This window comes from Ochlerotatus camptorhynchus, unplaced genomic scaffold (genome assembly GCF_037179485.1).
Source record: "Ochlerotatus camptorhynchus isolate MF236.1 unplaced genomic scaffold, CSIRO-AGI_Acam_v1.1 ptg000361l, whole genome shotgun sequence".
NCBI lineage: Eukaryota > Metazoa > Arthropoda > Insecta > Diptera > Culicidae > Ochlerotatus > Ochlerotatus camptorhynchus.
In genome coordinates this window covers 634178-658607 of record NW_027040849.1, presented here as the reverse complement: position 1 = coordinate 658607, position 24430 = coordinate 634178, and the positions used below count along the sequence as shown (strand labels likewise).

General features: G+C 39.2%; 2 protein-coding genes across 9 annotated transcripts in view; one reads left to right on the top strand and one right to left on the bottom strand.

Moving 5' to 3' along the window:
- The first annotated feature begins 1769 nt into the window (after positions 1 to 1769).
- LOC135709615 (polynucleotide 5'-hydroxyl-kinase NOL9) lies at positions 1770 to 5796 on the top strand. 2 transcript variants are annotated; one of them, XM_065231999.1, is made up of 5 exons: positions 1770 to 1922; positions 2216 to 3230; positions 3287 to 3793; positions 3855 to 5415; positions 5487 to 5796. In XM_065231999.1, the coding sequence occupies exons 2-5, from the start codon at positions 2232 to 2234 to the stop codon at positions 5663 to 5665; spliced, it is 3246 nt and encodes a 1081-aa protein (XP_065088071.1). In that variant the 5' UTR covers positions 1770 to 1922; positions 2216 to 2231; the 3' UTR covers positions 5666 to 5796. The 2 variants fall into 2 exon arrangements, with proteins under 2 accessions (XP_065088071.1, XP_065088073.1); XM_065232001.1 differs by having other exon boundaries at positions 1770 to 1926.
- A 9727-nt stretch (positions 5797 to 15523) lies between these two features.
- Dg (Dystroglycan) overlaps positions 15524 to 24430 on the bottom strand; it is a 542469-nt gene continuing 533562 nt past the window's right edge. For all 7 annotated transcript variants that reach the window (XM_065231765.1, XM_065231766.1, XM_065231770.1 and 4 more), the window contains one exon: positions 15524 to 18752. In XM_065231765.1, the coding sequence (XP_065087837.1) occupies positions 18628 to 18752 (125 nt within the window). In that variant the 3' untranslated portion in view covers positions 15524 to 18627. The remainder of the gene's footprint in view (positions 18753 to 24430) is intronic.

Genomic DNA, 24430 nt, shown 5'->3' with positions numbered 1-24430 from the left:
AGAACTGAATAGCATTAATTCTAAAACAGGATGATTTTCGTTCTGCACGCTGTAAACCATTAGCATGATTATCATCCATTCTTAGGAAGACTTGAAATGAACAAACCGTATGATTAACATTGAGAAAGATACGGACTCGTCATACAGTTTCAAAATAAATTGTCATGCAATGTTTAAATGAAATATAAGTGCAATCTGAATGAAAAATATATGGAAGCAGAAAGCTTATTTTACTGTTTAAAAATTGTGATCATAACGAAATATATCTCTTCTAAATTGTTGGAACTGTTAATTAATGTTGTAAATGAAACACTTCTGTTTTATAAGCTGAACAATTGTTTTATTTATTTATGATAAAACAACCACACTAAATGCTGCACTGGGCCGGCCTCGCCCCTGGCGTCCCCATCGAACAGTGGATTCGCCGGTTCGGACTCGTCATCCACGGAATCGAACCCAATCACGTTCTGTCGGAACTTGTGCAATGTAGGATGTTGGCTCGGGTTGTTTGTGGCCTCAAAAAGCAGTTTGAAAATGTTGTCCCAAAATCTGCTAAACGAGCTCATCAGCTGGTTGGTCTTGATGATATCACTGGAAGATAAATTTGTTTTGTTAGAATCGTTTTGATTGAAACAAAGTACCTCTCTCCCAGTAACTTACTGAAGTCTAGGAATTTGAATCAACCAGCGGATGTTGTTTTGATTACACGTTTCTGTCTATGGCCACTTGGCTAGTTTGTAAAACTCCACTCGTTCGACGACTTGCCGTAGTACGAAAGAGGCAGTTCGGCGTTTTGGTACTTGCTTTCCTCAAAGTCGCTGACCACCTCCTCGAGGGGGGGCTGGATCGCGAACAATCCACGGGCACTGAAGCATTCGAATCAAACGGGAACGGAACGAGTAGATATTTTTTTGCCACATGAATCCGAAAACTTTTTTCTCGTTCGCTTTTTGGTGACACTCCCCGTGGTATGCGAAAAAACTGTGTACTGCTATTCGAGAGAGACGCAACAAACTGCGAAAAAATGGTAAGGCCAAAACGCAATGGGAGACTGAAACGATAAAAAAATTAATCGTATGACAGTTGTTGTATGATTTTCGTTGTTGGGTTCACTTGGATGATTTTAGTTCATTTCTGTTCTTGAATTCATTTATTGTTAATACCTTTCAAAATTTGAACGGTACTTCATTAAGTGGTTGATGTTATTTCCTTTTTATGATATGTATGATGAATCATCCCATTTAATGTCAATTATCAGTCAATCGGGTATCTCATATTATTTTCGATGTTAAAGAAATCGGATAGCTCTGAATGATTAATCATGCAATGACGACATGGTAAATTCGCTCAGTGTAGAAACCCCTCGAAAAAAGCCTTTTCAATTCATAAAAATGCCCCTCACGAGTTCTACGCAGCGGTCACTTTCACGTGTTGAAGTGTCAAACTTTTGTTTTGATGTTGCTGCTGTTTTGAAAGCTGGTACTTGCGTCCCAATGTTTTTATAATTATAAGGTACAAGCCAACAGGCTTATTGGTGTTAGTGAATGTGCAAATTTAGTGGTGTTCTTTCATTGGAATTCACGAAAACAGCTGTTGGCACTGACGTAAATCTCACTGTTCGCAGTGTGGAATGTTATGGTAGAGTGACGTCGTCCCTTGAATGCTCAGCAATGTTTACAATATATTTTACTTCTAACACCAACAAGCTGCCTGTTGAGCTGTACCTAATATAATCATTGCATGCGTCCCTCCTGTAATCAGTATTTGGATTCCGGTCTACTTGCTTACTCGTTATTACTGGAATAGGCTATCAAAACATTTTTTCAAAAGATTCAATCTTTTTTAACTAGTTATCTACATAATTTGGCTTAAACGAAGTTCACGAATATCTGGAATTAGTCACCGATGTATTAGCATAAAAGGTTGGTAAGACCGGATTGATTCGTGATTTGGGCGTGCATGCTTTTGTAAACAAATACCTATATCGCCGATTTCTTACGAATAAAAGCTCAATCTCGGAAACTATAAACTCAATTAGGGAGAGGAATGATTACTCTACCATTTTTATTATAGTATGTTAAAGTGATTGAGCTTTTCACCTCGAGAAATCGGCTACTGATCGGTTTCAAAAGCATGTTCGTTGCCCCGGCTCAACATAACCTGTCTGTGTTCACATCGATCAGGAATAGTATACATTTTTCACTTTCATCCATAGACAGGAAGCTTCCGGAATGAACAAGTCCAAACAGGATACTTTGTCGCGTAATCACAGTTTTAGTGGCAAACAGAAGAAAATCGGAGGTAAGAAACCTGGCAAACCATGGAAGAAGCAGTTTTCCACAAGTGAAGAAACGCTTACGGAGAAAGCCAAGACTAAGCTGCTGCCTGCGGAAGATCTGAGATACACGGAAATGGCCAACGGATTTGCTGATATGAAAAATCTAAAGAAATCCAATCAACAGAAGCTGTTCGGCCAAAAAGAGAAAACATCATCAGCCCAAAAGTCACCCCAGCGTACCACCCGCAAGGAGGTTCAAACGAAAGTTGGAAAAGAGAAGAAGACTGATCGACACTCGTTGAAGAGTGTCGAAAACAGAAAAGCTACCAAAAAGCAAACGCCACCAGAACCTACTAAAGCGGATCGCCAGCAGAAGCGAAAGAAGAGCCAGATCGATGCCGTAGAGACGAAAGCGAAGAAAAAGAAACGTTCGCAGTCGGAATCCGACAGCGATGCGGACGATTATATGGACCGATTCTTCCAGGATGTTTCGGATGGAGATCCGGAAGAAGACCCGACGGCGCCGGATCTTTACGGTCTTCCACCGATTGGTGGCGAGGAAGAGGAAGGATCGGACTTAAACGAAAGCGAGTCCACCGGTGGTGATAACGAGCAAGAGAACGATGAGAATGGCATGTCGTTGGAAGAGTTGGTCGACTTTTACGGCAAACATCAAGATAGGGCTACTGATGGTGGAAAAGCCGGGAAGCAGAAGAAGACAGCTGGTAAAGCGGGTAAGGTAGAGCGGAAATCGAAATCTTCTCAGGGAAACGATTGGATTGAGGAAGATAACGATGTGGATCTGGTTTACGATGATTCCGACGGAGAAAAGGAAGCCGGTTGCAAAATGTTGGTACCAGCTGGTAATGGTCGAATTGAAAAATCAGATGATGAGCAGGAATCTGCGTCGTCGGAGGAGTCCGGCGAGGAAGAAGAGGACGAAAATGGATGGGTAAATTTGAAATGTTCTATGTTGTACAATAATTCATGGTTGTTTCCCTTTTAAAGATGTCCTTGGAACATGAAGGATCGGATTCACAGGAAGCGGCTGATTCTGATGATGACTCAGCCACTTCCGATTCGGATTACTCTGAAAGTGAAGTGGATGATGATGAATCCGAACTGGAAGATGATGAGTTTTCTTCGGACTACGATTCAGATGATTCCGACGATTTGGATGACTCGGATGATGAGTATCCTTCGTACTGGGACGAGTCGTACGATAGTGATGAGGACGAAGATTACATCGCTGGGGACGAGGACGATCTGTACATCAGTCGAGGTGCAGCGCAGATTTACGAAATCACTGACAACCAGGTTTCATTCAACAGTGATGTGGAATCGGCACAGATTGTGGAACTACCATGCGACGACGTAAGAAAGCGCTCGTGTATATTCAGCGTAATCGAGAGTCAGGAGCCACACGATGATAAGGTAGGCTGTCCGGAATTGGTTCCCATCTACGACGCGGAGGGAAATTTGATCGACAGTCTTGAAAAATTGAATCGCAGTAAGGTAAGAAAAACAGGTTATATGTAAGATGGAAAAGTGAATGGATTTTGTTTTCTTTTTTCAGATTCTTGAAACAAATGCAAGTCAAAAGCCATCGTTGTTGAACCAGAGTTCGCCAGTTCCTAGCAGTGCTGAACGAGAATTGATGGAAGAGGATACACCGCTACCCACCCGCAATTTGAAAGATCTTGCCAAACAGGATGACGCGATGGATGAAGATGTGGATCAAAATGCTGATGCCGACTCCAACTACCGGATCTATGATTCGATCGATATGCGTATGTCGCTGTTGGTGCTGAAGGAAACCCTCTACTTCAGTGGACACCTGACGATTCAACCGTTGGTTGGTGGATTGGAAGTGATGGGTTACTATCTGAGACCTGGCGAATGCCGCAGTGTGTATGCCGTTCGAGGTTTCCATAGCTTGAATTTAAGTCCCCACGCCGAAGCGACTCCAAGTTCAATGGAAACGATTCGGAAGGTGATGACGCGCGTGGAGAAGCACTTCCAGGTTTTGGATTTGCAGGAAATCCAGGAAAATTTCGATCCGGCGGTCTCAGTTCTAGTTTTACTGCAAGCGAACTGTAATAACAAAAAGATTACGGTAGTCGACAAGTACCTTTCGGAAGATCTGCTTTTCCCAAGGGTGGAGTTTTTGAAGAAAAGCGTATTATTCACCACAGAATACTTGCTGAATGTTGAGTTCTACACAGAGCACGTGGACAAGAGTACATCTTTGTACCGGAGCGATCCAGAGTGGGACAAGATAGACGTGAAAAATAACAGCAAAATCGTAGTGATGGGTGGAAAGGGATCTGGCAAGTCTACGCTGTGTCAGTATCTTGTCAATAGGAACGTAGCCAAGTTTAGGAAAGTCATCCTGATTGACTTGGATATTGGTCAACCGATCCAGCACATTCCGGAAACGATAAGCGTAACAATCGTGGACAGACCGTTACTGGGAGTTGCCACATTTAGTCCAATCAAACCGGTCAAGAGTTGGCTTTTCGGAAGCCTCAACATCGTATCATCACTTATCTTCTACATTCAGAACGTACGACAATTGCTCCGCTACTGCGAGCAGCACAAATCCGAACTTGCCAACGTGCCCTGGATTATCAACACCATGGGGTACGTGACGGACTTTGGCGAAGAACTGATGGCAGTGATACTCCGGATGTTCTCTCCTACGGACGTGATTCAGCTTGTGTCGACCAACAAGTTACTGGCCATACCAAACTACCAGAACCGCCTAACATGCGAATTCATCAATCAGTTCAGTTTCAACATTCTACGAAGCGAAGTTCAAGAATACATCCAACGGAAAGCAACATTCAAACATTATGAACTGAATGTTTGCTACCCGAAAAAGGGATTCACTCTAAATGCCCCGAAGCGCCGGTTTCTGATGCTGTTGGCCCATTTGGCAGACATCTTGAACGACACATCCAGTGAGTGGTTCAACGATGTGAAACCTTTCTGTGCCCCGCTAAGTCAGCTGCAGGTACTTGTCACCCGGGAAGATCAAACCTTGGCAGATGAACAGTTACCATCGGTGTTGAACGCCACTCTCGTCTATCTCTGCCAAAAAGTTGACGGTGGGTTGTACGAGTGCTTGGGAATCGGTATGTAAACAGTAAACATTAGCAATCGAGTAACAGCTTAATCAATTCGGCTCTCTTCCACTTTCCTCCAGGAATTGTTCGTGGCGTGGACAAGAACAATAACGTATATCTGCTGCAGTCGCTTCCGGCCGAACGGCTGGCCGATGTGAACGTGTTGGCCATCTGCAGCAGCAGTCTACCGAATGCTGTCTTCCTACGGCAGAGCGCCAAGATTCAAGGAAGTATTCCTTATGTGTACAACATCGACTGAAGAGACTGGGAAACAGTTACCGGTACCGTTAGTGATTAAGAGTCTGTACATTCTGTGTTGAGATGGTTGTATTTATTTCCCAGTTAAATGCGTTTGCGTGCATTAAAAGCAATACAAAGTAATCTATTTGTGCATATTTATCTTGTTCATTTATCTAACCTAGACTGCTTATAATCGCATATCAGTCCCATATGGATTTGGGCCAATTTTAAGATAACAACGCTGGTGCGCGTTGGCCAGATTTGGATTTTTCAGATATCTAGACTAACATTTGAAAGGGGCGGAAGAGCCAAAATGTAAACAAACCATATTTTGCCACATATAGAGAGAATAGTTCACAAACTACTCGATAATCACGAAAAAGCAGAAGAAAATATCACTTCAATTAATCAAAAACGTTTCTTCTTACATGGCGTATTTCCAACTTTCAACTCTGATGCATCTGGTTGTTACGCCTTGCACCAGAACTACGAATTATATCGTTTTAATATGCCGAACGTATTGATTCTGTAGTACCTAGTCACGCCCGATTCATTTGAAATGCATCCGATTGATAGTTCACGTGTAAACAACGAACAAAAAGAAGACCAAAAAAATCTTCGGGTGTAATGTTTTGTTTGTTTGTTTATTAAGGACATTTTATTTTTTACATTTTACGTAATTCCACTCTAACAAACTTTGCGAACGAAGAACCAAGGCGGAACAACAAACAAAAAATCCAGAGGGTGTACTTCCACGGCGTATCACCAGTGCTGGCAGTTCAAAGGGTGGAAGATCCGGGGGGTAACAACATGTATGAAATTATCAGGGCGTATGATGTTTTCTTCTCAATTTCACGACAAAGAAAACTTTTTTTGAGTTTTTAGTGATGCATGATGATAGATTACACTATTAACTATACGTAAAGCTTATAAAATCATCCCGAAAATGGAAAGTCGTGAAATAGGATTAATTTTTAGGTCATCAAAATTCAGAAGCGATTTTCTCGATATGGTCATTTTGGAATTACGCCCTTTTCAAATGTTAGTCTAGATATAATCCTAAATAGGACCTAGATTATTTAATACTCTAGTAACCTCAAGTCCGTGCTTTGTCACAATGTTTCATTGTGATTAATCAACACTCAAAGGGGTAAAATATCAAATTTGGGGCGATTTTAAGGAAAGGGAACTTGGGGGATGTACCTCATCGATTCTTCCGGTTCGCCTCCTAGCATCGTGCTATAAGGTACCAGGCGATAACCAGGGTAGTTGATCGATAGCTCGATGACGTCGTTTCGTTGGCGTCTGCAATGGGAAATTCTCACGACGATGGGACGTTGTCGAGTTGTTGAATAGCAACTATCGTGGTAACTCACCGATTACCTGTCAATCTGCCAAATTTGGAAAGATCTGCTAAATTTGGAATTGTCTCATATAAAAATATTCCGCCCACTATATCACAAGAAATTGCGAGTAGCTGAGTGGAATGGAGATAAGTTAAGCATTGGGTACAGGACCAAGGTGATGAGCACAATAGAATCATCAAATTGCCATAAGGTACGGAATGAGACTATTGCATGGCTGGTTAGTCAAAGTCTTCCATGCGTTAGTCATTTCAGGTGGATCAGAACAGGTTTGGGGTGGGCGTTGGCCAAATTTGGATTTTTCAGATATAATCCTAAATAGGACCTAGATTATTCAATACTCTAGTAATCTCAAGTCCGTGCTCTGTCACAATGTTTCATTGTGATTAATCTACACTCAAAGGGGTAAAATATAAAATTTGGGGTAAATTTGAAAGAAAGAGAACTTGGAGTGTAGAGCGCACTGCCCACTGGATGATTCTGAAGCCTGGCCAAGTGAGTGGGGTATGGGTTTATTTGCTTGAACGTAATTTCCAATGTATATATTGATACATTCAAACTATTGGCATTTGAGATAAGACAGAGATAGGATGCGGAGGGCCCGCTTAGGAGGAGCGTAACCCATGTTATGGTTTCCATTTATTAAATAGTTCAGATAGGCTAGAAATGACAGGTTTATAGTGAGAGAATGTACCATATTGGGAAAGCATAATTTTCATAGGGTTCTCAGAGCGACTGAGCTGTTCGGTTGTAGTTTGACCTTCCTTCAAAACCAATTTGGCTCTAGAACAATGTTTAACTTGTTCTGCCCTCCCCTTGTTTAGTTTTTGCACCTTGCTGTTGGTGGGTGGGCTTAATGTCATGCTTTATAGTGGAGTGTTGGAGACGGTAGGTTTATGGCCGGCGTTGCTGGCTCATGCCGCGATAGAATGGCGTCATGGGCAGGCAATGGGGATTACTAAGCTTCTCCTCTCTGATAAACCACTGCATGAGAGAACCAAAGATCTAGTCTAGCAGTGATAGTATCACACTTGTTACTCCTTTAATTGAGAGCCGTAGTACCATAGAGGTAACTCTAAGACTAGAAGGTCCCGAAATTACGTGCTCAACTTTTTGCTCAGCTCTGGTACTCTCTTCGGTCCCAAGCTAATCGATTCACCCCTCGAAACATAGGAAAAACCACTAACCCCTCATTTTATCTGTCTAACGTTAATCGTTTGCTTGGGACCAATAGGCTAGTCAAGTAGTGAGCCAATTTAAAATCGTTAGTTTCGTATTGATTGTTGGTAGTACGCTTACGTATAGGCACAGACGTTGGGTGCGATACTGGCGGGTTTTGCCGCAAATCACTCTTATTTTATTTATTTTTACGCAGATAGATTTATTTGGGTTTGCAAGGGAATTATACTATTGAAATATTTCAAAAAGTGCAAAACGGTGCTCCTTCTATTTCCGTGACAAGCTTTCTTTGTTGTTTTCATTGAAGTATTACTCAGGAAACAATGTTAAACATCATTTTTGTACATGGTATTGTAACTAATCTTATATGTGCTTCATTTTGATTTGGGATAAGTGTTTGAACTATGGCTCGGGATTTCCACTGTGGTGTGCTTCTATTGTGACATACCCATACGTATTTTTGTGGTGTGACATAGTGGAAGCGTGTGAACATAGTTGGAGCATATACCCTATATAATTTAAAAATCAGCTAGGAAACTAACTTCAAAATGAAGCATTTTAGTCACATGAAGGTGCTACCTGGGTCGAACTAAGATATAATAAATAGGTATAGGCTTAAATCAAAAGTACTTGAAACACGTTTAGTTTTAGATTACAAGCACAAGTGAAGGTACCTAATAAAGCATGGGTTATGATTGATTAGGTGAATTAGAGCTTTTAATAATTTATTAAATTAGACTAATGAGATATCATAATCATCAAATGAAGTTAAATAAGAAACTTCAGAAAGTCTAATGACATTAAGTAGATTTACAAAAGAATTAGGATGCGGGGGGTCCGCTTAGGGAGGCAACTAACCTTTAAAGTTGTAGAATAAATCTTCTTATTTAGTCTTGAACTTTAAAAATAAAACGCAAGCAGACCAATAGCATTAAGCAGATTAACAAGGAGAGGAATAGTTTAGGAAATAAGTAAAAGTAGAGGTATGTGACAATTAATAACTTTTAAACTTTTGAAGCTATTGTATTCTCCTGAGTTTATTGTACTCGATTACTATATTATTCTCTCAATACGCGAAATCTCTTATTTATGCGGTTAAAGCATTTGAGTTAACTTATTTCTTAGTGTTCAAGTACTTACATTTGTAAACAGCAGTCAATGTTAATCTATGAAATAAACCCTACGTAAAATCGATCTTTTCTTATGTTATATTGATGCATGTTTAACTTTTCGTGGCTGTCGGAATCAACGCGCCTACGGAGCTTACGCAGAAGTGATTCGCAATGCGGTAGAGCTCACTAAAAGTTTTTTGAGCTTCTGTAGTATATAATTTGTTCGGTACGGTCCCGAAATCTTGAAATGATTGATACGTGCGGTAAAATAACTAAATTGAAACAAAGCTCAACAGTAAAATAAGTAGAATATTTAGGGAGGAAACCAAAATTAATCAACTTGCCAACATACGAAAATAGTCAAAGTGAATTTATTTTCTATGATTTGAAAGTTTTTATTTGACTATCGACACGTAATTTAAAAAGTTCACATTTTTAAAACAAAAATTGTTCAAATGTCAAAATGACCTCCTGAAAAGCTCATTGTCATTGTCCAAAAATCTAATAGAGTTCGCTACCACCGTTAGTATTAGTGAGAAGTTTCACTAACACATGCATTTTACTGGTTGAAAATAAAAAAACAAACCCGATGTCAAGTCGAACACTTTGACAGCTGATTTCGTGGTTGAAAATAATAAACAAATCGATTTTACACGGCTACGCTCGCTAGGTTGTATTAGTGAGATCTTGCGTCGAGAAGTCAATAGGGCATATAAGGTAAGATACCGCAGACCGCAGACCGCAGACCGCAGAAAATCAATTGTGCATCGTACACTTCCGAAATTCCACAACCGGGGGAACCGATTCAGGTACCGGAGGCAGTGAAAAAGATTGAGTTTTTCGCAGAAGGTAAGATTGCTAACTGTCTACATATTTCAAGGATGATTTTGAACATGAAATTGATAACAGCCGAGACGTTTTTGGTGGCTATCAATAGGGATTATAGACTCCGTTCTTTCCTACTGGTAAAATTCAGACGCCCGATCCATACCCGGCTTTGGTGCTTATCGTCGGCCAGCAACGAAAGCAAGATGCACTTTCGTTCGACCAAGTCCGCTGCACGTTGGAACCCCGCATTTAGGAGAAAACCTTCATTATCCGCCGAAGACTACTATCTGTTCCGAGACTGAGTTAGATTTTTCCAAACAACATCCATCAGTTAGTGAAACATAAAAATTAATTACTTTTTGTAAATAATGGCTTGAGCTGTCGATTTCTCGCATCTTTAAGCTCACTTCTTCAAAATAACAATGCTAGATGGTTCCTCTCCCATTCCTCTACCTATTGGTGTTATTATTTTTCATGAGTGAGCTTTTATCCGCGAGAAATCGACGGCTAAAGCCAATGTTTACAAATGCAATGAAATGTTGGCACTGACTTACATTAAAATAAATATTGATTATTTTCTGCATGCATCATAAAAGCAATTAATTTAAAAAATAATTTGTAATTGAGAGATTTTTTTGTTTGTAGTGAGTATATGATATTATATTCTCAAATTTGAGTCAATTGAACTTAATTTTGGGTAGAAAATACTCACGAGTAAGTAATTATTTTTGCCGTAGTCAAATGTAAACTGCTATAAGCGGTTTACTGAAAATTAGCTTTTTGAACGGAACATAGGAGATGAGTGAAAAGAACTTAATTTTGGGTAATTTTTCGGTTCCGTGTTGTTAGAATCAAGAGCTTTGAGTGCACATAAAAAAAAGTTGTTGAATATTACAAACAAACTGCTGCAACCAGGTCAGTCCATCGGTTGTGTAATATAACGTTGTACGATGTACATCGATTTTGCGAACAAAATTACATCCACTGATGTAATATTGTATCTGCTTTTTGCTATTACATCACTATTTCATACATCAGCTTGAATTAATATGATCGATATTAGATTTCTTTTTTACTGTATGTGTTGGTTTATTTCCTTTAAATTCCGTTATAATTGCTTATCTTTTGTCAAAAGATAAGCAATTATAACAGAATTCAAAGCAAATAAACCAACACACTCAAAGCTCTTCATAAAGGGATTCCGTTAAGAGGTTCGACAAATTTTAAAAATTAGTTAGAATCAAATCGACTTCGGTTAGGCATCTTGATGTCATTTGCGACAACTGTCAAACTTTCCGTTTCCACGCACATTAGATCCGGATCGGACGCGTTGCGGCAAAGTGACAGCTGTCTAACTGTCAAATTTATGTCAACGCAACGCAAACGGATCTAATGTGGGTGGCCCTTAACACTCAACACTCGACAACGCGCGTCAATGATGAGTTCGACCAATATTGTAAAGTGAACCCTACACGATTGCTTTTATTGACAATAATCGTATTGTCAATACATGCTATATTGACGTCAATATATCGAGATTGACAATATTCATGAATTCACATCATCAATATTATTGTCAATAATTCCCCTTCGCGTCAATATATTGATGCGTGTGGGGTTTGCTTAAAGCACGCGGGATCACTCTCAACTTCACAACACCTTATTGGCCACAAGAAAAGGGCTTGGTGGAACGATAAAATCGTTCCTTGCTGAAAAGGCTTCAGTTCAGTCATGGACTGAAAAGAGATTGGAAGGCCGACCTTCAAGCACAGACAAACAGACATAACACTTCCAATCACATTCATCGCAAATAATGTTTTAGTTGGGAATGTGCTTGCATGTGTCATGGTGGCGCAACTGAAGCATTGAGCAAGCCACCACATTTCAAACTTATCAGTGTTGCCAGTTCTTTTTCACTTCTAGTTAGTAGATGTCAGCTCTTGAAAATGATAAGTGGTAAAGGCATCCCACTGGTCTTCAGTGTGTCTCATCTGACGAATACAGAAAAAAATTGTTGAATATTACATCAAAACTACTGCACATTAGTCATTCATTACGTTGTACGATATACACAGCATTCGAGAACAAATCATGTTGATGACTGTAATATTCTATCAACTTTTATCAGTTATTGATGTTCAATACTTCACCATGAATATCATTGATTGATACATTTTAGTTTTTTTCTTCTGTGTACACATTGAAGTGATGAGCGGTGGTAAAAACGGCACTAATAAGTGATGCTTTGCTTCGTTTAAAAACGTTTCTCCTGCAAAAGAAAAAGCACACTAAGCAAACCAAACAAATCCATAAAAAAAAGTATTAGCTTCTGAGAATTTTCCCTACGGATCCGTATTTCTGCAGAATTCAATCAATTCTATAGATCTTCTGAAAAATTCATAGAACCGACATCACTGACTTCCATCTGTTTTGTTTTTATTCAACACAGCTGACGCGTTGACAGAACGAGGGAAAAGCAACTAGTGAAAAAATTACAAGCACGAGGGATGCTCCGGTTGCAAAACATTGCTTGGGAATGTGGATGATAGATGGTGCAAGCATAGAGGTAACTCTAAGACTAGTAGGTCCCGAAGAAACGTGCTCAACTTTTTGGCTCAGTTCTGGTACTATCATAGAGGTAACTCTAAGACTAGAAGGTCCCGAAATAACGTGCTCAACTTTTTGGCTCAGCTCTGGTACTCTCTTCGGTCCCAAGCTAATCGATTCACCCCTCGAAACATAGAAAAATCCAATAACCCCTCATTTTATCTGTCAAACTTTCATAGCGAATCAAAACAAACATTGTGTAGTACTAGAATTTTGATTAGAATGGGGTACGTTAATCGATTTGCTTGGGACCAATAGGCTAGTCAAGTAGTGAGCCAATTTAAAATCGTTAGTTTCCACCGGATGGTGCTAGCAACAATCAATACGAAACTAACGATTTTAAATTGGCTCACTACTTGACTAGCATATTGGTCCCAAGCAAATCGACTAACGTACCCCATTCTAGTATAAATTCCAGTACTACACTATATTTGTTTTGATTCGCTATGAAAGTTTGACAGATAAAATGAGGGGTTAGTGAATTTTCCTATGTTTTGAGGGGTGAATCGATTAGCTTGGGACCGAAGAGAGTACCAGAGCTGAGCCAAAAAGTTGAGCTCGTTTCTTCGGGACCTTCTGGTCTTAGAGTTGTAGCGCGCAAAATGCGGCTAACGGTTTTCCGTCTTCTGGATCGTTCCCTGGCTCGATAAACGGACGGCTTAAGCGCCACCTCCAAGGAGGACCGTCCGTCGAGTCTTGTTTGCCCGGCTAGAAACCCGACCTCAGGGCGGGTTTGTTCAATCAGAACCAAAAATTTAATTTCAAACGAAACAGAAGACTCAAACAGCACGATGGATCGAGATTCTCCACACAAAGAGGTCGCCACAATCGCAACGAGAGAATAGTTGATGCTACCGGTCGTTCTACCTACTCACGAAAACAACACTCACCAGTATCATCACCGGAGGAACTCACTTATTCAAAGATCCCCGCCGATCGAGACACGTGAGTGGAGAGACTGATTTCCCAGGCAGTCTAACCTGGCGTACAAGAACATTAACACAAAAAAGTAGAACGACGCGAAATGTGAGAATACTCGAAACCAAAAAATAAGTTACATGGGAAACTTTAACATTTAACGGAAAAACATTTATTGGGGTAAACTACTATAAAACATTTAAGTAAGTTTATTTAATTGTATAACCTAGGTTTTCATTTTTCGTGTTTCTTCCTCTCTTGTTCCCTACTGTGTGCGGATTTTGATCTAGTGATCGCTAGCTAGCTTTTCTCATCGAGTTCTTCGTGGTGTGTGTGTGGTGTCGTTAACGCATGCGCATGGTTAGATAAATTGTTGGGTTTACTCACGGTACCGAAATAGCTGCCTGATGAATTGGTCGGCAAAGCAGATACCGGCTGGTTTGCCGCGGTATTGTGGCTATCGCCCGAAATGCGGCGATTGGCGATGATGCTGCGGAAATTCCCAGTCGATGGATGGTCTCGAAGCTGGTACTGAAATCGCGCCGAAATATGAATTGGCGCTGTTGACGACGTTGGGACGTCGATGTACGTGGCGGAAATGGCAAAATGGCCGCTCTGTCGAAACGGTTTGTTTCCTTCCGGCTTTCCCCTCAAGCCGGGACTTTTGACGCAGAATCGTGGGGTCGAGAGTCGCGCTTTATCTCGAGATGCGGTGTGCCGAGCTTCGGCCGTATATCGCTAGAAGCGAATCCTACATAAAAAGCCGTCGAACGGCTTTTCTCTCAAAAATTGACCGCACGTCAACTTTGACCTAACTGATGAACTTTAGGCAATTAAAACACAGCGCGACACAAGAAAACTATTTCACGCACTCTCGCCTCTTCCACGGTCCAGGACCTTTCAATAAGAGTCCGATCCTTGCGATAAATGCGAGAATGACAACTGTAAAAAAACCGAATGCTTCATCATTTCTCAATAGTGATGGAGTAATACGACATGCACTAAACTAAGGACACGGTATATACTACAATAGATCAAATTACTGGTCGCAGTGGTGTTAGGTCCTGAACAGAGGAAAAAAAATCGTTTCACTCCACCGAAAATTCTCATAAGAAACTGTCTATATTTGCAGGAAGAGCAAATTTTTCAACGGTCCCGTCAACGCCAATGGGTCTCGTGTGACTGTGGAAGACAACACATTACCTGTGGAAGACAACACAAACTTACCTATACCTATATACTCATCTCATCTAAAGAAGGTTGGTAGAATCACCACCTGACGGATGCCACGAGCAAGAGATTGCTGATGCTGAAGCTCGGAAGAATCCACGCAAATATCCAGGATTACCAGATGCATCCAGAGACTGTACGTTGTAAGGTGATACTTCCGGTCTACAACAGAAAAGGAGATGTGGTAGCGGAGCACATCTACTAGCCCCTCGTTATGGTAACGGTGGATGGTAGCGACAGGAGGTAAGAGAGACAGCGTGAAAGGCGATCAAAGAGAGTACACGTCGGTCTGAGGATTATTAATACAAGCTGAAGTTTGATAAGTCTAAATATCGTAATTTAATCTAAAACGGGTCCGAAGTAATACAGTCATCATCAGTCCTAGTGCGGATGCAGCATTTATAGATCAGTGCACGAAGATTTGCTGCACTCTTCTCTCACCCGTAAATTTTGACAGTTTTGTTTTGGCTCCCATTCGTTGCCATCTCTTTTACTCAGAGACAAAATGATTGGAACCAAAAAGTAAGGTTAGGGACCGCGCACTGCTCTATTGGAATAGATGGAAGAAGTCACGTTGAAGTCACGTTGACGTAGATTATCGGGGAATGTGATATGTAATATGCAATGCAAAAGTAAATCCTGATTTTTCTTACGTTTTATTAAAAAAATGTACAATTTGGTTATCTTTTTCACTTTTTTCATACCTCATTATCTGTACTTCCTGCGTTGGCAATTTTTGCTTTCCAGTTCATATTTTATGTTCGTTTTTTTATCGTTTTCGTAAATTGATTTAAGGTTGTGGTTTCGCATTGATTACATCTTACTAGGTTTTCTTTTATAATTCTTGTTTTTGTATAAGTCCTCTATCAGTGCTTGAGTATATTCTACAGTTTAGTTTTCGTTCATTCCCTTGGTTTTGCTTGTTATTCTCTGATATTTTTTCTCTTTTGTTGTGTTTGTGTTTACCGTTTTAGACATTGAATTGCAGTTTGGGTTGTTTTTGAAAACTAATTTGTTGCTATGAAAGTGATTTGTTTGATTTTCAGTTCTATGGGGTAAGTTCCGTACCAACCGAGAAAAGGAAAGCAAAACTTAATTATTTGCTTCCCGAGAAGAATTAAATACCTAGGGCACGGAGGAGAATCCCGACTCTTCAATGACTTTTTTTTTAATTGCGGGGAAAACGGGAAGTGAGGCGATTCTCGTTACTTCTCACGCTCTTGGTATACTTAAAGTACGTTGTTTCTGTCCCTTACGACGATTGATAAATTGTTTTACGTTCTACATAATGAATTCAAAGTAATGCTGTACATTTTTCGGTTTTAGTTTTGTTTTGTTTTAAATAAATCATGAAACTGGACTTGTCCAAGTGTGTGTTTTTTTCACATTCGTACTGAATATAATTGTATGCGACTGTATCATGTTTGCTTGAATCTAATGATAGGCTCCCTAATGGTTAAAAGTATATATATCTATATATATTTGTAAAAAGCGTTACACTTAAATAAATCCAATTAAAATTACCGAATTACTATCATTTTGTTGCATGAGTTAAAGAGATAATAATTTACAGTAAAGATGAAAACAAAAATAACCATCGAAACATTGATACTTTATTTTGTGTTGCTCGATAAATGGCAAATTGTATAGTTTACAAATTTTTTTGTCTGATTTTGGTAGTCGATTGTTGTTGCCTTTTCTGTTCATTCGAAACCAATGCAATTTTATGTAATGTTCATTTGGTGCTGGTCTGCGAAGTTTCAATTCCGCATTAAGTTTTTTTTTGTTTATTTTTAGTGGGACGTGACTAAATGCATGTTTTTTTTTTGTGTGTGTTTGAAAATTAAAGGCAAAGAATCATACCTCTCCCGTTCGTTTTACTACATTTCGTAATTATGGCAGTTGTCTGTTCGCGAGTTTTGGAAACTTTGATAAGTCGGTATTATAATCAAATCGTCTCGTGTGCTCCCATGCAGGAAAATTGAAAGAATTGAGATCAGAACCATTCTCGTAAGGGGTTCTTCATTTGGCATGAGCTGCCTACGTTCACATAGCAGTGCCATATGAATTTTCGTCAACACTTTGCACTGTCTATTATAAACACTTCATTTGAACAGTTTAAAATGACAATTGCAATCACTCGAACTTAGAAATAAAATATTATTTTGAGATTATTTCTTCTTGGAAATTAGTCAACATTTATACTTTTTACGGAACATATATGATGAAGCCATTCGGCGTTTACTTAGATAATATTATGTGATATAATCAAGGACTTTGTCTTAATGATCCAACATAACTGCATATCCAACACGTCTTGAAATACGATCTAAATTGGAACAAATAAATGAGGCAATAAAACTCAACGAAAAATCTGCTAGTTACCTAAGCTTCAAGATTTGTGAGCATTTTGTGACATTTGAAATCAAAGTCTCACGTTTCACATTCACTCTACCGTCATATCAAAGACAACTTCATGCTACATGAAGAACCGCCCTGGTATAATTGGTGGGACCAATAGTAATGGTTTTTATTTTGGTTAACTGCCGCTCATGGCAAGTCCGTCCCATAGCACAAACCAGCAAGCCGACAAAAATGCGTTTAATGTTTGCTTCTCATCATTGTTTCTTAAGTAATGGGTTTGGTAATTTTTCCAAACTTTTCCATAACAAAGTTGTTGAGTTCGTCTAGTATTATGATAATATGGGTGATTAGCTGCCATCTCCATTGAAAAATCAATTTTGACAAAAACGCAAATGGGACCGACTTGCGATGAGCAGCAGTTTACCTTTCCTAAGATCTGTTCGTTCTGTTATGTGTTTGCCTTTCACGGTTCGTTTCCAATGTAAATTCACCTTTATTTCAATTTCAATCATTTTCGTTTTTACAGCGCAATATAGAACTGTTCTCCGCCTTCGGATGACTCTTTTTGTAATTTATAAAATTACATTATTCACACTTCTGGCTGCCGCCTAATAGTTAGATTGATTAGCCTAACGAGTTCTACGAGCAAATTTACTGCAATTTTATGCGCGCATTATTACACGTTCACTATAATATCTACTTTTTTTTTTGCTAGCCGATTGATTTCGAGAACTGAATAAAATTCTTTGTATTTTCGTCTATCATCTTAAGCTCTTAAACTGCTGCTGCTGCTGCTGTGTGACGGGAACAACTTTTTAAAACTTGATTGTGCGTTTCTCTCGAAAAATGTTTCAACAAGAGAAGGGAAAGATTAAAAAAAAATCAAACGAACTAAAACCTATTTCGAGTGATCGAGGCGGGGAACACTATGGATTCACAATTCTTTTCCGTTTCCGGTACCGGTCCTAGACACAAAACTTATCCTGTAGTTTGTATCCTTCATGCAATGGTTAATTCCATCCCTTACTAGCATACGATGACTATAACACTTGTTTACAAAAATATGAAACTCCTTCTTCCTATTACCTTCCTTCTAAAAAACCTAAATCCTCTCGAAAGACTTTTTCTGTGAAAAAAAATGTTTGAGGATATTTGCTTCCTGTGTTCTTTCCTACATACATATTAACTCATTAATCGTACTCATTGGAGTTAATCACTCCTCCAAGAGCATGCTCCGGTCTTATCCATCGTAGTGCTGCGCTACCTGCCTAGCTACGTGTAGGTTTCCTACCGTTGAAACTGTTCTGGTTGTTACTATTGTTGCTGGAGATGGAGGTGGTGGTGCTGGCGGTGCTGGTGGCACTGCGATTGGCTCGCTTCTAAGGGGACACGTACGGCGGGGGCCTTCGGTAAGACGGGGTTACCGGAGATTTGCCTCGTGATTCGCGGCCACCCATGACCATAGCCGGCGGCGGAACGTACTCGTCGACGTCTTCGTTGTCGCCTTCAATGGAATGATAGAAAGGGGAACACAGGTGAAGCATTATTAGCATTTACGAGTCAAAAAGCTACTGCTGGGCAGGAAAATTTAAAACAGAATATTACCAACGTCTGTTTGTCTGTGGTAAAAGTTTGGACACAGACAAACAGACATAATTCTTAGAAGAAAATTCTTCAAAAAATATCGTCAAGCGTATTTTGCTTGCGCACTAGCACCATAGAGGTAACTCTAAGACCACTGAGTCCCGAAGAAAATCATTATTATTTTTGGCTCACTCAGTACCAGAACAACGGTCCCAAGCAGTTCCAAGCTATTTCACTCACCCCTGCATGTTCTGCATGAATCCACACACCCCTGATGTTATCTGTCAAACTTTCATAGCGAATCAAAACAAACATAGTGTAGTAATAGAATTTCAACTAGAATAGGGTACGTTAATCGTTTGCTTTTGACCAATAGGCTGCTAAAGTGGTGAGCCAATTTAAAATCGTTAGTTTCGTATTGATTGTTGCTAGCACCATCCGGTGGAAACTAACGATTTTAAATTGGCTCACTACTTGACTAGCCTATTGGTCCCAAGCAAACGATTAACGTATCCCATTCTAGTTGAAATTCTAGTACTACGCAATGTTTGTTTTGATTCGCTATGAAAGTTTGACAGGTAAAATGAGGGGTTATTGGTTTTTCCTATGTTTCGAGGGGTGAATCGATTAGCTTGGGACCGAAGAGAGTACCAGAGCTGAGCCAAAAAGTTGAGCACGTTATTTCGGGACCTTCTAGTCTTAGAGTTACCTTTATGATATTACCATAGAGGTAACTCTAAGACTAGAAGGTCCCGAAATAACGTGCTCAACTTTTTGGCTCAGCTCTGGTAATCTCTTCGGTCCCAAGCTAATCGATTCACCCCTCGAAACATAGGAAAAACCAATAACCCCTCATTTTATCTGTCAAACTTTCATAACGAATCAAAACAAACATTGCGTAGTACTAGAATTTCGACTAGAATAGGGTACGTTAATCGTTTGCTTGGGACCAATAGGCTACTAAAGTGGTGAGCCAATTTAAAATCGTTAGTTTCGTATTGATTGTTGATATTACCCCTTTATTTTGACGAAGTAAGTCCATTAGGGTGGGTCAACTTTATATGATGGATCACAACCCCTTGCTCCCCACCAGGCGAGGAAAATCATTTACATTCATTTTGCGCATTCATTTATATTCATTTGTTCGCTCTGATTCGTCATGCATAAGAGAAACGGATTTGACTTGTTAACAAAAGTTGTAGCTAATAACAAAACCTACAAAAGCTCTATACATCATTTTGCGAAATGCTGTTGAAGAAAAAGTTAGAGGCAAATTAATGTAAATGAATGCACGAAATGAATGCAAATGATTTTCCATGCCTGGGAAGAGCATCTATGGTCCACATTGATATGCGAGGTCTCATGCAACTTTGAATGGTATAGGGAACTGGTTCTCTTTCTATTTTGTAAATTAAGGCTTCCAGCGGAGAGTTTTGGCCGTGATGTTGCGACAGTGATGATGAATTTTGAATGTTCTGTGTCAATATTTTTGAAATGTGAATCTGATACATAGGCTTTTAATTATTGCTTTCATGTTCTACTTTGTACAGCGGCGCGATTGTTGAAAGGTTAAACTCATTTCCCTCTACAGAGTTCTTTTCAGAATCGTTCTCTTCGAACCTTAAACTTTGTTTAAGAATTCACTGTAGCTTACTTAATTTTTTTTATGTAGACTACGTCTTACGGGAAGGTACAGGGGGTTGATCGAAATCTAATATTGCGACCGTCACGAAAAGGTGTAAGGTTTTGACCGCTTATAACTTTATCATTTATGGATGAAATTAAAATCAAAATACACCAATCGATAGGAGATAACTCTCAAAATCTGCTACAATAAATGCTTTTCCAATTTCTATTAAAAAAAAACTTTTGAAAAATGTACAAATAAAAAGTGATAATTTATCACTGTTTTATCATGAAACAAACGTTCTGCCCAAACTCAGTCGTCATAATAGAGTACTATTTGGTTGCACATCGTGCTGCTTGAATCTGAAAAGTTATAAAAGAGCGCTGCTTTTGTGCCTCAATCTCAACTCATTTTCGCTTCGGATGGCGGGTGAGCAGGTAGCAGCAGCAGCAGTAGGCACATATACAGATTTATCTGTAATCATACAGATTTTTGTCGATATTTTGATACAGATATCTGTATATACAGATTACAGAATTTTTTGAAATAAACAGAATTTTCAGATATTTAAAATAAGCAGGATATATATTTAAATCTAGATTATATTAATTCATTCCGATACATAATAGTTTCTTCCTTTGGAGCCGCTATGAGCACCAAACCCAAATCGTATTTTCGTTAAATAAAGTATTATTTTATTATCTTCGTTAATTCTAATCGGACTTCTGATGTTCAGATGTTCTTATTTCCCGTTAGAAGGGATGTGAGTTCTTCTTTCTTATTGTTTAATTAACCATACCACAAGGTATTGGGTACTATGGTTAATTTAATTTTGAATTAGTCGAATCGGTAAACAAGCCCTTTTAACAACCCACAAACTGATTGATTCAAAGGGTAAGTCACTCAGCATACTATGCCGAAATTAGATTCGGCACAACTTGGGCACATCCATCGGCACAATCTCGTATACATTGGATTGTTGAAAATAAAATGGGAGCACTCCTGGACAACTGTCATTGATGTTGTTCACAGCATTACGTGCTGTTTGACTGTATGTACAGGAACATCCTTTAGTTGAATATACCAGAGGAACTCAAACCAGCAGTTCACTTATAGATCTAAATACGAAATGTAAGTTCTAGAGTGAGCTCAAGAGGACTTAATCAGACCCCATTAGTACCCTTAATTCAAATAATGCTGCAACTCACACTAAATACGAAATGTAAGTTCTAGAGTGAGCTCAAGAGGACTTAATCAAACCCCATTAGTACCCTTAATTCAAATAATGCTGCAACTCACACAAAACAAACTAAAGAAGTCATATTCATCATCCTCAATAGTCAGTCTCCAACAATGTTCTCCACCGGTTTCGGCCGCTGATAGACCGTTGTTTTTCTCATCACAAAAGGCCAGGCTTCTGGTCTATCTTTGAGGGCAGGACTTTTATTATCCTATGAACACAAAACACCAAAATTTCGCACACCCGCCACTTCCCGCGTCATCCTCAATCCGATTTATACTTGCGATTTCAAACCAAAACATTCAAGGTGTCAAAAATTCCGGGTTGCCGAGATGGGTATTTTCAGACCCCTTTCACTCTTTGGAATTTATAGAGACAGATAACAGCGCCAATAGGTTTGTGACGATACAACTTTGAACTGCAGCGTTGAAAGAAAACACGCACACCAACATCTATGCATGTAAGAATCCACACCACTGAGCAGAGGGTACAGTGCAAATCAAAACACGAAGTAGTGTCATCACTCAGTTCTGGTAGCTTTAGTTTGCGATTCCGGCGGCGTTGACAAATACCTTCTTTATAAAATAGGAAAATAATCATTATTCCAACGTAATTTTTTAATAGATGCGTGCAGCGTTGGCCAAGGAAGACGGCATATTTATTTACAAAGCAATGATTTGAATACGTTGCGTTTTTCGAAATATACTTCTATGCTTATAAAGATTATGTTGAGCAACAAATTCACAAATCATCCATTTTCGATTACTTTTTCGAAGGGACGTATCTGCTATTGTAAACAATGCATTTTACTGATACCGGTGGTGATATTGGAAACTCGTTCACTCGAAAGTAAAACATATTACAAGCCCAGCTTGGGTGTGCCCTTGTATTCTCAAGCGTTTCTGTTGCGTATAACGTGGTAATGATTGAAAATCGATACAATCGTAACAAAGTAAGAATTTTGCTATCGAAATATAATGATGATGACATCGATCATCTTCTTCCCTCGACTGGCATATGTCATACTGACACCTGTCATTTATTGAACCCTGGTGGTAAAGTTGGCGGGGGACCCTCACAGTTTCAATGTGCACTCACTAGATGTCACTGCGATCACATAAGGGTAGTGTATCCATTACCTTGTACGAGGAATTAATTAATGGGATATCTTGTTAATTAAATATCTTTGGTATTTTACAAACAATCGCAGCTTGCTCTATGACCGGCAACATCGGCACACTTGCGGTACACTGACAAATAACATGACGAAAGATTGGTGTGCGGAGTGACCTTGATTACAACAAATAAAACAGCATTTAATTCCACTTAAATAATTTTGGTTTCCATGACAGATACGTATTTTGACTACAATGTGCAGTCTTCATCAGTGTCATTCCCACTAAACACTTATCAAAAACCTAACTCCCTTAAGTACGCATCCCCTGGGTAAAAAATGTCAAGATCACAGGTATAAAAATGAAACTACAATGTGTAGAATCGGAACCTAGCTAACTAATAATAACCAAAGGTTTTAGTAAAGTAAAGGAGAAAAATCTATTCAAATCTCTAATAAGGAAAAAATACGTTACAACTTCATCTTATCAAGCAAATGCCATTCAATGGTGGGACTACACACCAAATTTAAATCGCTGAAAATCAGCAAAATTTTGACTTGATGAAGGATCAGCAAACGTTCCAGCAAAATATGACAACCTTTTACTGAAAATCAGCAATATTTCTTTACTGATCTTTCAGCAATTCAAAATTCTGACATTTGGCAGCATTTTGCTGGTTAAACTATTAAATTCCGTAAATTGAATTTGTTTTCACTATATGAGCTTCCAGCTTCTGTAAAAGATCGTTGATACAAATATACGATTTATACGAATAATAAAGATAAAATCGCCAGACTCTTTTCCAAGTATCATTTATTAAATATAACCAGTGTCCAGTGTCCGAACCAGTGTCCTTACCTACGTTATTTTATTTATTTGTAGTTTTTTTACCTCTTCCTCCTGCGGTTTGACCGGTGATGTACAATACTTGCGACTGTGATGCTACCAGTTGGACAGCTCTTTGACTGGGTGTTAGTTTATGTCAGCTGATTTTTTCGGTAAAAATATCGTTTGATTTTTTTCAGTAAAGCATTGGATTGCTGATCATGATCCAGCAATTCGTTTTACTGATAATGAAAATTAAAATTTGGTGTGTAGGAGTATACTACAGCCATAGAGGTAACTCCATAGAGGTAACTTTAAGACTAGTAGGTCCCGAAGAAACGTGCTCATCTTTTTAGCTCAGCTCTGGTACTCTCTTCGGTCCCAAGCTAATCGATTCACCCCTCGAAACATAGGAAAAACCAATCACCCCTCATTTTATCTGTCAAACTTTCATAGCGAATCAAAATAAACATTGCGTAGTACTAGAATTTCGACTAGAATGGGATACGTTAATCGTTTGCTTGGGACCAATAGGCTAGTCAAGTAGTGAGCCAATTTAAAATCGTTAGTTTCGTATTGATTGTTGCTACAGCTGCCCACCCCCCTGCGGTCCATTTGGTGAATTTTAACTTATATTTGACAAATGGGCAATTTACAAATAAACCTGCTATTCTACCAGACTTATTTCATACAAACCAGGAATCAATTTTGACAAACAAGTGTGTCGATGAACTACTTAAATTTGACATTTCGAAAATAAATTATAATGTTCGAAAATCTCTCTGTTGTTG